This window comes from Tauraco erythrolophus, chromosome 2 (genome assembly GCF_009769465.1).
Source record: "Tauraco erythrolophus isolate bTauEry1 chromosome 2, bTauEry1.pri, whole genome shotgun sequence".
Taxonomy (NCBI): Eukaryota; Metazoa; Chordata; class Aves; order Musophagiformes; family Musophagidae; genus Tauraco; species Tauraco erythrolophus.
In genome coordinates this window covers 101109576-101127504 of record NC_141466.1, presented here as the reverse complement: position 1 = coordinate 101127504, position 17929 = coordinate 101109576, and the positions used below count along the sequence as shown (strand labels likewise).

The following is a 17929-nucleotide window of genomic DNA, read 5'->3' as shown; positions in this document are numbered from 1 at the left end:
AACTTTTCCCTTTCTTAGCGTTTGTAGGTCAGACTACAGATGCTGCTACTGGAACTGCTTCAATAATTGTCAACAGTGAAGGTACATATTTCTACTCTGAATTGTCCTCTTTGTTCTGCCTCTGCAGCCATAGAAGAAACCTTTGCCTTGTGACTGCGAATTGTGGGATTATTTTTGTACATCTTTCATTTTTTTCAATATCTTATTCACACTTCATTGCACTTTTATTACAAGCAATGTTGTAGCATGAGATGCCTAAAAGCAGCAGAATCAGATGCTTAGATTAGCAGTGTGATAGCCATAATTCAATCAGCCAGCTGATCTATCTACTTTTACTTTGGCCAGAACACACAGTGTAGCAGAAGGTTAAAACTCTCCTTTTCATCGCAACTTACCCAGCACTTTTACTATGAGGAAAGGTTTTGCCTCCTCAGCATGCTAAGTGAGTCATTATGCCCTGAATGAGGAAAAGGAATTGTCCTTAGTATAAGTAGAAATATTTATGTTGATCTTGTAGTATTACCACAATTCTTGATCCCAAGTTGCATCTGCAGTGATGAATACATAGTGAAGTGCTGCATTTGTTTTTTTCTGTGTTAATTTTCCTTTGCCTGTGCCTTTGCTCTAATATTGCAGAGGGAGAGGAAAGCAAGGTTTGGCTCATTTTCATATTCTTCTTCAAGATTGCTACGTTATCCTCTGAAAACTTTCTGTTTATCTTTTCCTTAAGCAAGTTGTGCTATTGAGAACTCTTAGGAGAAGTATGTCTGTCTGGATCCAAATGTAGAGGTCAGGACCGATAATGTTTATGCAAACATAATGAATTAAGTGTGATGGGATTAGTTCACTTTTGGTGCAGCTAAGAGCCTTCATTTGAACAGTTACTACAGCTTGGCTGACATACCAACTTAACAAGCTCCTGTGTAACCTGATGGTAGTACATTGGACTACAGCTGAAAATGGGAAAGGAAACATGACTTTTCACTCCAGGAGCAAACCTGGGAAGGAACTGTGACTAAAGGCAAGTCTACACAGGAACATTCAGGAAGGTTAGGCAAATTAGTTAGAGATGTGAGTTTAATATTCCCTAAGTAAGATCAATCAAAACTGTGCATGAGAGCTCTAATTCAGAAATAAGGTACCTCTAATACATTGAATACGCTGGACACCTGCCTGTTACTTCAACCTCCTTCTCTTGGTTTGGGTCAGCAGGTAAATTACCACAATAACTCTTAAGAGCTTCTTTCTTATGCCATTTACTGTCACTACTCTGGCCATTGTAAAAGGGAGAGACAGTGAGAATCCAGTAGCCCACTCGCAGGCCTCACTCTTTTGTACATGTAACCATGTTTTACACTGGACTTGATAGGTAGGATAGTTAATAAGAAGCAGTCTTACTACTTCCCAATTCATATGCATAGCCAACTAAGATAAACCTGGTCTAAACTGGAATGAACAGAGGAGGACCCGTTAAAATTGAATTTTTCTGAATGATAAGGAACAAAACCTTGTGGATCTAAAACCTTTATAAGCACCAGGAAAGGGAAACTGATTGTTCAGTGCCATGAGGTTCACAGTGTTTGTGTCAGTGTGAAGGGTCTCTGATAGTCTTTTGATTAATGTAGTGAGATGAATAATGCCATAATGAATAATGTCATACAGTTTGTTTCTTTCAGAAACTGAAAAAAAATCCTGAATTAAGTTACCGCTGGCCTCAGATTTCATTTGAAATCTAGTCGAAGAGCAAACCTGGTCAGAACTATGCTATAAAGCAAACAGATGCACAGAATTGGTAATGGTTCTGGTTGTTACTTCTCTCTAAAACCATCTGGCGCCTGAATTGAGTAAATTGCAATAAAATAGCAGTACTTAATGTGCTTTGCTATTGCAAGAGACACTTTTTTTTTTTTTTTCCTGTAGAAACCTGGCTGATTTGACCTAAACAGGTTTTGCAGCTCTTTTCAAAGGGCTTGTCTACACATGCATGTTTTACCACAGTAGTTGTGCTGGCATAGCTGAAACACCACAGCGTTCAGTGCACTGATGTAAAGCAGTTTCTGCTAGTTCAAATTATACCTAAAAGGGAAGCATTTGAAGTTGGGGGTGGTGATGGTGTTTTGTGCTAAGACAATGAGGGACAAATTAAAACCATATGTATCATCTCTTTAAATCGCCGAGTTTTGATTGCTGTATTTTCAAACACACAACCTGCGTTTCATCTTACCAATTCTTTACAAGTACCAATACTTAGGAAAAATACCAACTCCAAGCAACGGAGTAAAATCACAGGCAGAAGTAGGAGAGGTACTCAAGTAGAGGGAGCAGGATATGATGGATGACTCAAGGCAGAGGAAAAAAAGGCAGTAGACGGAAGAATCAGAGGAGGCTCCAAAGTAAACTTTCCCTCGTATTACCTGTGTCTGTCTAGCTGGTGCTGCTGAATTTCTGGGAAGATTTTTGCTGGCTGCTGAATTTCACAGCTGTAGCTCATCCATTATTGTAATGGGCAAAATACTAAAAATTTGAAAATTATCAGGCACATTTGATATTCTCAAAGTTGCATTGTATTCTGGGACAATACAGTGTCATTTCAGTAAAAGATAGAGAGGTTAAATCCCTGCTTTAATGCAAAATGGTGGAGAGATGTTTAATAAGTTTGTAGCGCTGCACTGTAAAACGTGCAGCCCAGGGATGCTGCAGAAGTTCCCTCTGGGCTGGTCTTAGAAGTCTGTGCAGAAATCTTTTTCTGGAACCTCGCATTCCTTTTAGTTATTCTCTTCTATGCGACTGCCTCTTCGGATAGGTTTTGACTAAACACAAGCTTCAGTTTACCGGGACACTCTACACTTCAAATCTGTACTGTGTCGCTTAAGGAGAAAAGCTGGTACATCCAGCTGCTTTTCTTAACACGTTTTCTTTGAGGTGCATCGCAGCACTTTGACCCCCAGCTTCTGTTTCCCCTTCAGCCTGTCGCCTTCCCACTAGCACACCGTATGCTAACAGCGTGCTGTTGAATGGTAAGAAATCCACAAAGTGGTGATGTGTGACTCTTACATACACACATAGGGAGGAAAAAAACCTCTTTATGGATAATTTTTAACATGATTGCCTGTGAAGTTTATTGCACTTTGTCCATGTCCAGTGCTGACTGTTGACAGCGCCATTAAGCTGGGCTGACTGGACCGGTAGTTTGAACCAGTCTGGCAACTTCCGTGTTCATAGGAAAAATTCAGTGGAAAGACAACAGAGGTTGGCAGGTCATGATTAAAGTGCTCTTGATTATTGCAAGTTAGGACTTACAGCTCACCTAACAGAGAACACTGCGAGATAACCCGCACTTGAGATAGGCATTGTGCTGACTTTACGATAAAGTTATTAATCATTCATGGACAGTGAATAGGCATTATTTTGTGAGTGTACCTTCAATACCAAAGCACTACTAGTATAAAACATTCAAAATATATATTTAGATAAAGCTAAATAAACGAGGCAAACTTAGAATACACTTGCCAGCTTGTTTGAATTACACTTTCCAAAGAGAAAATCTTTGTTTTGAATCTTCAGGGTTATGACAAAATGTCACCTGAATGTTCACAGAATTTCTATATATTGACATTCATCATGAAGTGAATGTTTTGTGTAAAAAACTATTCAATGTTCCTACCAAGTAGTTGCAGAGAAGTTATGATACCGTGACACACCCAAAACTTGCCCTCATATTCATGAACTGCGTGATTTGGCAGCAAATATTTTTCTTGTAATGTTCTTTTCTGGTCACAAATATAATCTTTTGCCCTATGAATTATTATGCAGAAGCTCTGCAGCTATTGTTATAATTTCATTGTTTGAGATTTTGGTGAGTTCTAAGCACTACTGATGGCTTTTAGGCTCGTCATCCCACTTTAAAAAGTGAGGGTTATTGCACTGTGGTGTTTACTGGTTTGCCTTTGAATTTTCTGCTGGCATTTCTCATCTGGTGGTGTCTATAAAATGACACTTGTAAAAAAATCTAGCTTGACTTACCCATCGTTCTAAGAAGTGACAGTAGCAGGTTTAGGAGCCCAACTGAGGACAGTATTTACATAGGCAGCATTCACTCTGTTTTAAATATTGATTGGACCCAATCCCCATCTGGTGTAAGCTTGCACAAGTTTATCAGCTCCATTTAGCTGTTCTAGCTTACAGCAACTGTGAATGTGGCCCTTGATATTTTAGCTGATGTCTGCAAAACTTAAAATTATATAGATGCTCCCATCAAAACTGAGAATTTTTAGTCTAAGTAATGGTGTGTTAGAATTAACTGTAATGCAGTAAGTCTATTTTTCTCATTCTTAGTGTGGGCAACATTTTACCTCACTTGAGCTGTTTCAAAGTTAGGTGTGCAGCTTAAGGCTTCACCTAGAGTTAACGGAGATTCCTAAGCATTCCCAGACAGCAGTTTATCGCCTCCTCAGACAGATATCTAAGATTTATAAGATTAAAAAACCCTCTGAAAATATTTATCTGTCCTCCTTGTTGAAGGAACAAATTTGTTTTCTTACAATTTTCTAGAATGTAGAATTTTTTTTTAAAACTTTAAAAATTAATTAATGTTGGACAAGATGAATCCCACCCCTCTTTGCCATCTGTCTTTAACTCTGTTGTCCCTGGTGCTGATTTCCCTGGCAAGAAATCGTTGCTTTCAACAAAATGGTTGCTGGTAATACAAAATTCTGATATTAATTGTGAGTGCATGGGTCCAGATTCTGCTTTCATGCATGCTGGTGTAAGTTTGTGGTGACTGCTGTCATTCACAGTTAGTGTGGAATATGTAGCAAATAACAGGACGTGGCTTCTTCTCCAGAGCTTGGGTTGAGCCCACCCGGACTGTTGCACCGCAGTAGGTTCTGTATTTCCCTGGCAGGTTTGAAAGCAAACTTTAAGTCCCTGACCTTTTGTAGTTACAAAGAAAAGCTTCTGACTGTTATCCAGTGCAGCACACTCTACCTTGAATTTGCACATATGGGTTTAAGCAAACAGCCTTCCTTATCGCCTTGGGCCATTAGCTCTGAAGTCTAATAATAAGATACATGTCAGTACAGCTAAATAGTTCAGCAAGATAATGCAGCAAGACATGCGGATAAAGTCTGAGATTCTAGGTAGCACAGAGTCCAGGCAGAAATTAAATATATTTTTGTTCCACTGATTCCCTGCCTTTTACTGTTAGCGCTGCTGCACCCTATAAGCTTTCAAAATATATGCTTGGCAAAATAGGTGCAATTTGCCTTTGAACGTTTCCTCAACAGGATTCAGTTATCTTTGATAGCATTTACTTGTTGCAGAAGGTTTTTTGATTTTTTTTTTTTTTTAATCCGAGATGCCCATCATTGTCTGTTGAAAAGCAGGGCGTTGGCTTTAAATGCTGAGGTTTTGCTTTTCATATGCAGCTGTTCTGTACCAAACCATTGACAGCAGAATTGCTTTGGAAAGCTTGAGCCCCTCCCTCTGAGATCACTATATTATTCTTTCCATTGTCCTGCTTTCTTTTCAGAACATATTTAGGGAGACAAGCTTTGCACGTTTCTTATTCAAAGGACTTTGAAGTCGCATTCAACAAAAATAATGTATTTAAAAACATAAATATTTATTTGCAGAGTAATTCAGGTCATTACAGAATTGGTAGCCTTTAATGATTGGCAGTCCTTAAAGGAATCTTCAGCGGGGGCGGGCTGAGCCTGTAAATCAAGGAACAACTGACTTATTGAATTTAATACCTGAGTGATTAATAATAAATTTTAATTTGAAGGCACCCATGCCTGAAGGTCTCTAGGTGTTGTAACAGAGATTAAAAAAAGAAAGAATGAAAGAAAGAAACTGCAATAAAAGAGAGCAACTTGCATGTCTGAAGAAAAACAAAAGAGTATTTGAAACCTTCGTACATGAACCTCCTCACCTAACTGTAAAGCAAACTACAAGAATGAGAAGGATCTTAGACGTGCTTTGAGATACTGCTGCGCTTCCGCACGTACGGCTTTGCTTAGACCAGTCTACTGGCCAGCTTAAAGTGCAGACAAATCTGTCACCCACTTTTTTACTCACTTCTGATAAAGCTTTCCTTAGGTACTGGCATTACCTTTCTGGGTTTTAGTGGCAAGCTGATTCTGGTTTTCATGAGGTTAGGAACCCTAACTTGATGTGTTGCAGGTAAAGGGAGCAAGTGTGTTTCTCTGAAATCTAAAGAACATGCATAATTTTCATAGCTCTTTGACATGTCTGCTATTTCCAGCTGATGGGAAAATTAAAATTTTTATGGCGATTTTGTCATAATCACATTGATACTTTTCTCTTTGAGTGCTACTGGAATATTTCAGGAAAATGTGGATGTCAGCCTTAGTGTATGTCCCCCATCTCCCCTATGACTAGTACAGTGCTTCTTTAAAGTTAAGCGAAAACATCAAAATAAGATTGGGGAAAGCCCATACATGACTTTTCCCAAAGAAATGTATAGTGCATTTGTTGTGCACTGTGGCATTCATTAGTCTGTTGAACTTTCTGATGATCTTCTGAAATCCTTGGATATTTGAAAATGCCAGCAATGCATGCATTTTTAGTGGGATTTTTTGGAAAGGAAATTGAAATCCTCATCTGAAATGTATTGGAGAAAAGCAAGGAACTGTTTTACATACTTTATTGCAAAAGTTAATGCAAAAACCACAATATCTTCTCTTTAGGACAGAATGTTATTGTCATAGTCCCAGGAGCCAATCTGCTTTTAAATTTCGAAGACCTGAAGAGAGCTTCTGATGTCATCTGTAAAGCCAAAGTGGTGGTTTGCCAGCTAGAAATAACTCCTGCTGTTTCTCTTGAAGCTCTGAAAATGGCACGTGCCAGTGGAGGTAATTTAACATAAGCTATTCTGTCTCCCTCATTTATCTTGCATGAAAAATATTCTTTATCTTGCTTTCTAAATAAAGATCCTGTAGTCTATTCTGGTTTCTGTCATACTAGTCTTATTTAGAAATGAAACAATAGCCAACGAATTCATGCTTATGCTAATGAAAACTGAATTCAGTTTTTAAATATTGCAGTGTTTATCTTGAGTGGCAAATCAACCCATACCCTTATAATCTCGCCGGATATGTCTGATGCTGCTTTTTCTTCTATTTTCATGCTGTGATTAAATACAGTATAATGTTGTCAGGTCAGGAGCTATGGGCCTGACTCTGGTATTATTCCAGAGCAGAACAAACACAATGAATGCAAGTCAATAAAGTTCCACACACGATAAGGTGAATGAAATGATCTCAAAACCAGACCTATACCCTTGTTCTCCTACCATAGCAGTAGGTATGGCTGTGGTTTTCTATATAGAAGTTAACATCTTTAAAGTAAAAAAAAAATGTTTTTTCTTCTAAACCAAAATTCTTAGTGTGACGTGGCATGCTGCCATTGAATAGCCTGTGAAATTACTAGTGAATTGTTACTGTGCTGTACTTTTAATGTAGGCCATTGTTCCTTCAGTGTAGTATACACGTAGATAAAAGCTGACGTTTTGCTTGAACAGGATGGGGTTTCACTGCCGACATGACGTTTTTGTTGTTTAAAGGCCAGTCATGCTTTCAGTTACTCAAGCACACTGTGTTTGAACACCAAGTAAATAATTATGCAAGTGAGGCATCTGTATGAGATTAAAAATATGTTCTTGTCTATCCGGAAGGTGAGACTGGGAGGGGACAGCTCATGGTATGGTCAATCATGCAGCAGGTCAGGGATGGAACTGGGATCAGAACTAGCTGATTCCTTGCAGCTGGGCCCAGGCTTGCTCCAATAGATCATAGCACATTGGGATTGTTGACTCTTCAATCCTTCTTCTGCACCGAGATCTGCTGTGCACCTGCCGTGATCACTAGTGTTCACTCAGTAGTGAAAGCATCAGATGTATCAGAACTTTATGGGCCGTGTTGATGTATTTTGTGCTAATTTAAGCAGCTATGTTAGGTGCAAGGCTGGGAGAGAACGGCTCTGAAACTGTGGTGGTAATACTCATAAACTCTGTAAACAGAACTGTGCATGGGGAAATTTATTTTGGCATCTGCTTGAACTGTCAAAACTGGATTCGTGCAAATCTAAAAATTAAAAGCTTTAGAAATCTGAGTAGCACCTGGAATGCTTAAAATATATGGGGAGATGGAACAGAGCTTACTGTATTTTTTCATTATGTTTTATGAAAATGGATACAAGCATTCTTAATCTAGGAGTTAATGAAATGTAGTTGAATCATGAGTCAATATCCATGACTTATTTTGTCTACTTCTAACTCTATGCATAGTTATGGTAAAGTTGCTTTTGTCACCTTCATATGGCAAGATGCCAGCCTGTGACAGAAGAAAATATAGTATTTTTTAAAGGCAAACCTGATACACAGAACAGACACGCGAGCATTTAGCAGCTGTAGACAGAACACTATATTGAGAAAAGACAGCAGTTAACTGTGGGCCAGCTATAGTTGTGCGCTGTCAGGCTGCTGCTGTCGTATCAGGAAAGCTTTGGTTGCTTCTGGTTTAAACCACTAGGCTGCGCATGTTCAAATGTCATGTGCAGTCAAATCTAAGTAAACAGCTGCGTTTGTAGCACTGTAAAAATCTATCCTTAGCCAACTGTAAATTGTTAATGCAATTTCCCTTCTTTTAGCCTGCAATACCCTCATGTATAATGCAGTACTGTATGTTAGTATGTGCATGAGACTATTTTTGTTTAAAACAGATGCATACGCAGATGCCTGAAACCTCTGTTTCAAAGGTTTTTTGCTTGTTTTTCTTCATTCTTACTGAAAGAAATAATAAGATGGAGAAAGAATGTGGACACACAGGTAAAAACCCTTTGCTTCTGTTCAGGGAACATCACCTGCACCTGTAAGCTAGAGAGGGACATCTGATGTTCTGACATCCTCTCCTTGTGTCACTGATTATTAAAGATCTTGTGACAATCTTGGGAAGAAGGAAGGAAGGGGGGAAGGGAAGGGAAAGAGGGAGGAAGGAGCATGGATGCCGCATCCCTAGAAGTGTTCAAGACCAGGTTGGATGAGGCTTTGAGCAACCTGGTGTAGTGGAAGATGTCCCTGCCCATGGCAGGGGATTGGAACTAGATGATCTTTAAGGTCCCTTCCAACCCAAATCATTCTATGATTCTATGATACTTAAAAGAAGTGAGTATACATTGCAGTGGAAATCTGACTGTAAAATTCTAGGGGTTTAGCGGCCACATCTTGTAAAGGTGCTGCTGCTTGCACGAGGGGTACCACTTCATTGATGGGTAAAATGTTACTGTATATCAAAGTCTGTAAAGCAGTTTTGGGGCTTCTGTAATAACAAGTTCTATAAAAAAATTCTAATAATGTCTAGCCTATTAACATTGCAGCGAAGAATGAAAATGTATCATAACCCAGGCTAGAAGCAGCCTCAGTTCTCAAGGTTGCATGTCACTTGCAAGTAAAGGGTCTTTCAGGTGTTTCAACTTTCTAATCTTGGGCTCCAGTTTTCATAGAATCATAGAATGGTTAGGGTTGGAAGGGACCTCAAAGATCATCTAGTTCCAACCCCCCTGCCATGGGCAGGGAAACCCTCCACTACACCAGGTTGCTCAACACCTCATCCAACCTGGCCTTGAACACTTCCAGGGATGGGGCATCCACAACTTCTCTGGGCAACCTGTGCCAGTGCCTTACCACCCTCTGAGTAAAAAATTTCTTCCTTATATCTAATCTAAATCTCCCCTCTTTCAGTTTAAATCCATTGCCCCGTCACTACACGCTCTTGTAAAAAGTCCCTCTCCAGCTTTCCTGTAGGCCCCCTTTAAGTACTGGAAGGCTGCTATAAGATCACGCCGGAGCCTTCTCTTCTCCAGGCTGAACAGCCCCAACTCTCTCAGCCTGTCTTCATAGCAGAGATGTTCCAGCCCTCGGATCATCTTCATGGCCCTCCTCTGGACCCGCTCCAGCAGCTCCATGTCCTTCTTGTGCTGGGGACTCCAGAGCTGAACACAGTATTCCAGGTGGGGTCTCACGAGAGCAGAGCAGAAGGGCAGAATCACCTCCCTTGACCTGCTGGCCACACTTTTTTTGATACAGCCCAGGATACTGTTGGCTTTCTGGGCTGCCAGCGCACATTGCCGGCTCATGTTGAGCTTCTCATCCACCAGCACTCCCAAATCCTTTTCCTCAGGGCTGCTCTCAATCCATTCTCCACCCAGCCTGTACTTGTGCTTGGGATTGTCCTGACCCATCTGCAGGACCTTGCACTTGGCCTTGTTGAACTTCATGAGGTTCTCACAGGCCCACCTCTCCAGCCTGTCAAGGTCCCTCTGGATGGCTCATAACAGCTGTTTGTCTGTGATTAAATTCTTTGTAAAATTTCTGCCAAAGTATAGTGGCTGCAGAAACCAAGCAACAGAAGAATGCCTCTCATCCTGCCCCATTTTAAAGTATGAATACTGGCTACCTTAAAATTTACCCAAGTCTTGATAGCAAGGGAGCTTTCTTCTAAAGATAAGCCTGATTCTTACTGTAGTATCTGCCTTTGGAAAATAACTACCTTTCACATAGACTTGAGAAATTGTTAGAGCTTCACAGCTAGCTTCCCCTGACAGTCTGTCCGCATAGACAGTTGTTGATTTGGGCAGCGTGACTTTCAGTGTAATTCCTGAATGTGGTTTCACGCAACTTCTTTTATACCGTTAAAGATCTTTGGTAGGCCCAGGAAGTGCAGAGCAGGAGCTTGTTTGATTTGAATACAGAAGAGACAAAGCTGAACAGGAATGCTGGGGAGGGAGAGTAGGGATTTGTAGGAGGGATTTACTTGATTTTGGGGGTGTCAGAGGAAGAAGGAAGAGAGAAACTGAGAGAGTAGCAAAATCAGAACAGAGAATAGGATTTGTTGAGTGGGGATTGGAATATGGAGATAGAGTCCGGGAGTAGGCTGTGGGTGCTGGAAGTGGGGGAAAAGAAAGCATAGGAGAAGGGGTGTAAAGAGGTACGATGTGATGAAAGCTGAGTGAAAAAGGTTACTATTGGATAGTGCCAATGGAAGGAGGCATGAAGAATGGAAACTACGTGATGAGAATGTATCTTGTTGAAGGGAGAGAAGGAGTTTGAGCAGAAAATAATTCGGTGTTCCTCAGGGGGACCAAGCAGATTACCCTGTTCACAAGCTATGTTCTTCTTCACAGCCTGAAAGAGAATCTTAGAGTCCCCCTATTTGCCCCCTGCTCAGCAGATATTAAATATGGAAGAAAGCTAATAGTAATGTATTACACCCTGTTCCTGATGAGTCTGTATTTCTTAAAACTCAAATTGGAACATTTCCAGTACTGCTCCTGACCCATGTATATGCCCATATGATACCACATGACAGAGTTTGTTTTCTAAGAGGTACTGTTTGTTTGTTTTACCTAGGAAAGTATACCTTAAAGATTTGTGTTTAAAAAAACTTTATTAGGGTTGCAATTCAGAAAATAGGAAATGTAAGAGTTAAGGTTGCCCGTGAATTCTGCATACGAATTATGTTGCAGTCTTTAATTATGTGATCACATGCTGTTTTTCAGTGGTATGTGATCATATAATTAAAGAGTTTATTATAATACATACTGTATTGTAATAATATAAGGGAGCGAAATTAAGATTTCATTGGAAATCCTAATCCTGGCATTTTCTGACTTCTGAGTAAATGTCTTTGTTGCTTTAATACTCTTTTTAACGAGGCGGGTAGAGAGGCACGATAAAGTTGTACAGTCAAAGGCTTAAACTTTCAGAGTGTTAATCAAAAAGGCCATCTACTAAACTTCTTCCTGCTCAGATTTTAGAAGTCTCTGTGCTTCTTTCTCTTTTAGGGCATTTACTGAGGTTCAGAAGTGTTTGAGGTGTCTGAATACTATGTGCTGTAGCCTAGGGTCTTAATATGTTATTAAGACTGAAAATTTAGGCATCCAATTTGGAAGATTTGATCACTTACTATAAGGAATATTTCTAAAGTAAGAGAATGTGCTTTATATAAAAATGATGGCCTTGTGGTTAAGACACAGAAGTATTAATCATAAAATTGGCAAAGTGAGAAACCAAGTCTGCAGACTTCCTGTGTTAACAGTGAGTAAGTCACTTACGCTGTCCTCATGACAAACCTTTTCTGCTGTTACACAGGGCCTTAGGCTACAGTTTAAGGTTAGGTTAGCTAACATATTGTACCACGTGTTAAATTTAGGTCTAGCTCTGCCAGATAGCATATTAAAAATATACCGTGCCTTGTCTACACTACAGTTTTATAATGTGGCAGTTTGAACAAGTTAGGTAACACATTCAGAAGTACGTTTAAGTCCTTGCCTGGACATGCCCTTCGTTACTCCATACCCCTGTTTCTTCATGTACAGAACACAGATAGCAACACTGAAAAATTTCTAGAACTAAGTCAGTTCTTGTAAAACTTATTAAAATCGTGGAAGAAGAATCATTGGTTAAACAAATTGCATTACTGTCTAAGGCTTTTTTCCCCCTTTTTTTAATATAATTTCTTGGTTATTTTTTCTGTTAGTCTTCTGTCATGTTCCCATCATGACAGGTGCCTGCACATGAATTAGAAAGGAACTTTAATATAATAAAACTTTTAGCAGTTCTATAAAACAAGGACACAGAAACTGAGAGCCATGTGTGTGTTAATAATAAACATTGGGGGCTGTGGATTAACCGCAATGGTGTTTCAGGTGATGGTTTATGAATCTAAAACACTAAACACTAGAGATTTAGACTTTTTTTTTTTTTTTTTTCCCAGTAAAGACACTATTTAATCCAGCTCCAGCCCTTGCTGACCTAGATCCACAATTTTATACCCATTCTGATATCTTCTGCTGCAATGAAACTGAGGTAATGGTCCTATGTCATGTTAAAGAAGGGGTTTGAAACAGTGAAATTTCGGAGGGATTCTATTCTCAGAAATGCAGCATAGGGAGCAGGAAAACTGAGGCATGCTCCTCTTACATAGGACTTTTGGAGGTGGCAAGTTTGATCCCTGACCTAAAAAGTAAAGAGGAGTATTCTAGAATGCATTTAGATTGCACTCCAAATTAAATTGTTTGCACCAGGAAGGTTGTGTCCAACTTTCCTTACAAGTAGATGAGTAAAACAAATCCATAAAAGGACACTTTTAAAATGTTATCACTGAGTGGTAAATATTAAAATAGATCCTTGCCCTCGTTCTGTGATCCCTTGATGTGATTAGCAGGAATGCGTTAGCCATAGTGTTCTGACAGTTTTAAACTCACTTGCCAGGAGGTGATGCATGCCTGCTGCACTTGATGGTAAATAGTAGCTTCATATGCCTCTTCCTGTCAGATCCGTGTTCAGTGAATCTGTTTCTCTGGCCTTTCAACTGTATGTTTTCACTTTTCTTTCTTTTTTTTTTTTTTTTGCTCATTTCCCTCTCTTTTCTAATTCAAGTGAGTGATTTCTCCCAAAGGAAATCATTTTTGTCACAAGAGATAAATTAAGCTCATCTCATAAGGCCTTTGTTTAAATTTCCTATTTATTAGCATTGTGATGCTGTATTCCTTCCCCTCACCCTCTTTTATATAAACAGGAATGTGGGAGAAGCAACCTAGTGAATAAAAGCCATGCAGTGATCATAGTTAAAGTTATCTCCAACAAACATGATTTCTGCAATGAACATGATACCTTTGGGTGGAGAGGAGGGAGAATAGCTAAGAGAAGAGCATGGCCCTACTTACAGGATTTTTTGTCTGATGACAGTGTCTGTCAGAGGAAGTTCTTCAAGACTCAATTACCCTCTTTTGAAATTTCTGTTAAAACTCATCACAAACTGTATCAGAAGTTCTCAGTTCACGAGTCTTCTAGCATTTAAGGGTTGATCTAAGTAACCCAAATGGATATCTGAATTTTATCCTGAGATGTTTCAGTTTGTGTCTGCCAAGTTCAGATACTCCAGAGCATTCAGGAACTAGTAAAATAGCAAGGTGGGAGATGTCACAGCTCCTCAGGTCTCTGGAAGGCAAAGTTTCCAGTGTGACTGGCAGTGGTACCATTTGTGGCTCAGACACTGTCCAACAGCTATCAGAACTCAGTTATACGTGATGAAGAGAGTGCTAAGGCAAAGTATTTATTATTGTTCAAGGAACTTGCAGGACACCCATATGGTGTTTTCTTCATGCTTTCAGAAAACACTTATGCCTGGACTGTGCCCTTGGGTTGGCTAAACCGTGCAACGGCACGCATTTTGGGCTGAGAACACCCATGCTCTCCCACCAATTTAGTAAATGTCACTCGTTGTTTGCTTTTTTCATAATGCCACTAGTTACATTTTTTTTTCCCCCCCTGTGAAAACTTATCCTTCATATGTTAGAAACAAAACTTTGGTTTTCATTATTTGTCTCTTCCTGACTTTTCTGTCATTGCTCTTTGCAACACACATGTTAAAGTTTTCCCTTTGTTATACTTTATTGCTAGAGGACAGTCTTGAAAGAGACATTCTTTGAGAAGTTTAGCTTACTGGAGCCAGGGTGTATTATTATTACCACCACACGGAGAAAAGAAAATTACTTCTATTTGGAGAACAAGAAATACAGGTGTATAATTATAATAGATCCCTGCTCACTCGTCCACCTTTCCTGCAGAGCTGGGGGGACAATTTGCATTCTTTTCTGCTATTTTCTTTTAAAAAGTAATTACCATTTGAAGATAACTGGGGTCACTGTATGCCCCATGAGGCACAGAAATACGCTCTCTACTGTTGAGGAGGCTTATCTCTTCTGAATTCATGGAAATGATAGCCCTGTGGAAATTCCTGCCACCCATGTCATGGGAGCACAGATCCAAATGTGGTACTCCTACAGTGTATTCTGAGAACAAGAATGGCACATAAATACCTTTGCTTTTAACAATAACCTTTTCCTAGTTTGCAATGAAATCAATTACGTTAGCATGACTGTAGTAATCAATTATGTTTGATTTCATCCTCTCTGTGTGTCTGATTTGTTACTGAATTGATTTTCAGGGATGAACTATTGCCATTGTTCCTTTGTTTTTACTGAGAAAAGAGGAAGAATGAAGCATTTGTTTTTCTTATGAAGTTTGAAAGTTGTTTTTTTAGTAATTGTTATATATTCATATGCCATCTGTTTTCTGTTTTCTTTCATGACTTTCTTTCATTTCAAATCCCTATGAGTATGCACTTGAGAAGTTTGATACAGAGAAGTGTTTATATACCCAAATAAAGGTTACCAGTCACATCTCTGTATGGCACTTAAAAGCAATAAGTTAATGCTACGAGTCTTAAATATAGTTCTAATTTTTTAAGCTTCATCCATTCAACCAACTACATCTACATTTCCTTCATCTTCTTAAATCAGGAAGTACCTAAGACTTTGATGATCCAAAATATAGACCGGGAAAAGATCTTTTTACACTTTTTTTTTTTTTTTTTATTTCTCTCAGGATCTACTAGTAGTCACAGTCAGAAAAGAGCATTTGAATAAGATAGACCTTTGCTCTGAGCCACTATGGCTGTTCTTATTTTACGGATTTTTAAAATTATTATTCTCTATGGCCAAATTTATTGAATGTGCTGCTTACAACTGCCTTCCTGACGTATTGTGTTCCAGCTCGATTGCCCCTCCTACTTGGTATTTATAGGTCTCAAATAACTTCCTTCTAGACAAATTCCTATTTATGTTCCAGCCTTACAACTTTTGGGATCTTTTATTTTTCATTTGGAATTTTTAGGTACTACCAGTAAAAAAAATGTGTATTTCATCTTTATCTTTACTAAGTCTTTTAAATAGTTAATAAATCATCTTAGGTTTAAAGATGAACTCTTTAGAGCTATCCAGTTCAACTGCTTCTAAAACATTCTTTTTAACACAGACGTATATGCTAAGACAAGATTAAATTTGCACTGATTTTTTTTGTTATTGCTTTGTTTGGCTTTCTTAGTCATTTAAATTTACAAGTATTTGTCACACAATTTTACCAAAATGTCCTTATCTTTCTTTTTCACCAAGAAATACCTTTAAATTATAAAATCCTGTGGTTTGTGGATATTATGTGAATTATATGTTTGTAACGGAAGATTATGTAAGGTCTAGAACAGAAATCTAGCCACTTAGCTTAAGACATCTCATACATTATGTGAAGTGTTTGTATTGTTAAAGATGAGAAAAAGGAGGTAGTCCTTGTGATTCGCTGAGTTATTACTGAGTCAGAAGTTTCTGTTATCTACTGCTATGAAGGTCAGGAGTTTTGATCTGCAGTGCCTTTGTCACAGAAGAAAAGTTTAAAAATGTTAGCTATGGTTTCAGACACCAGGAGATCTCGGGTCCCAAACACACGAGTATCAAATACAACAACACACTTTACACTCCATCCTTCATTAAATGCTCTAGGATTTAATGAAATCACATGCAGTATCTGGTATAACAGCACAGCTTGTTCTTATGGATTTATGTGCTAGAGAGAAGCAAACAAAATTATACTATCAGTGAATTATCTACCATTAGTTTGTCTAGAAGGCTCTTCACAAGCTGTTCTTTTCACTCTTGCTTGTTGCAATAATAAATTTTTTTTATGTCTGACATTACTTTCTTTTTATGTGGTTCATGAACAAAAAAACTCAGAACAAATCTTGCAAGGTTATCAGTTCTTTCTTTGCTTAGCCTGTAGTTCAGTTTTATCTTTTCCCAGAAAGATCAAACTTGTTGAGACTAGTTTGTTAATTCCCAGATGTAGCACAGCCTAATCCCTGAGGTTTGTGCAGGAATGTGCTGGTTCTCCGTTCCCTTAATTCTTCTAATGAAAAATAAATGTATCCAATGTCATCTTAGTGAAAACCAATGGTTGCTCTTTTCAGTCATCTATAAATGTTGAAAAAGAGACAGCCCTATACACGATGAGCCCTTTGGAATACTTACCATTTTTTTCCCACATATTCGTGTGATTCCTTGCTGCAGTATGGCTCTAGGCACAACCACAACGTCAATACAGTTCATGTGTTGTTTTTCTTATTTAGTGTGTGCGTGCAGTTACAGAGCCCTGCAGGTTAGGAACTAAAATGTATTGCACATCAGCGATTTCAATTTGGTCCTAAACGTTTTGAAGAACAGCTGCTTCTCCGTTCATAGAATAGTAAGGAGCCCTTCAGGAGAAGGAAAACTCCCAAATGGTTACAGCAAATGATTTAGTTTGTCAAGGTAGTTTTAGTGCTAAACTGAGAACTGCTTTCTGCCTAATGTAAAATGGGTATCAGACTTCTGATCTGAATAAGAAAGGCCTAGCAAAAATTTAATTAAATGCTAACAGAATACTTTGGGGCTTCAATGGTAGAAAACAGTGCAACTAAATGTAAGTTAATTGCTAATTTTATTAAATAAAGCTGCAAGATGTATAAAAACAATACAGTAAAATAGATATTATCCTATTGTTTCCTTTTAAGTGTTATTGTCTATTACTGGAGGCTAGATGATTTTTGGAAGAAATATTAATAATGTAAATTCTTGTTAGTATGTCCAAAATCAAGAGACAGTGTTGACTTTTACAAGATTCAAATATCAAGTTTTAAAACTCTTATCTGGAGTCTTGGATTAGGGCATTTAATAAGATACTGCTTGTTAATATAGAGAGATTAATACTAGGGATAGTCTTTCTTAAGAAAAAGTAATTGATATCCCTGGTAGTCAAAACAAAAATAGGTCCTTTAGAATTAAAAATTTCACAACATCTCTTGAATTTGTCTTTTCTGTTTTAAGTAATGGAAAGCTACTATTGCTCCATTACATAGAACTTGCCAGCAATTCACAGTGTATTTTAATTCCAGTTTTGTTCTAAACCCCATTTTATCGATTGCTGGAAACTATGAAATTTCCCATATTTAGTCTAAAATGAAAGATGTTACTTTTGGGA

General features: G+C 38.5%; 1 protein-coding gene across 2 annotated transcripts in view; it reads left to right on the top strand.

Annotated features, from left to right (window-relative positions):
• Positions 1-17929, top strand: part of RBKS (ribokinase) — a 70544-nt gene that overhangs the window by 26724 nt on the left and 25891 nt on the right. For both annotated transcript variants that reach the window (XM_086628631.1, XM_086628623.1), the window contains exons 4-6: positions 19-81; positions 6711-6875; positions 12795-12886. In XM_086628631.1, the coding sequence (XP_086484757.1) occupies positions 19-81; positions 6711-6875; positions 12795-12886 (320 nt within the window). The remainder of the gene's footprint in view (positions 1-18; positions 82-6710; positions 6876-12794; positions 12887-17929) is intronic.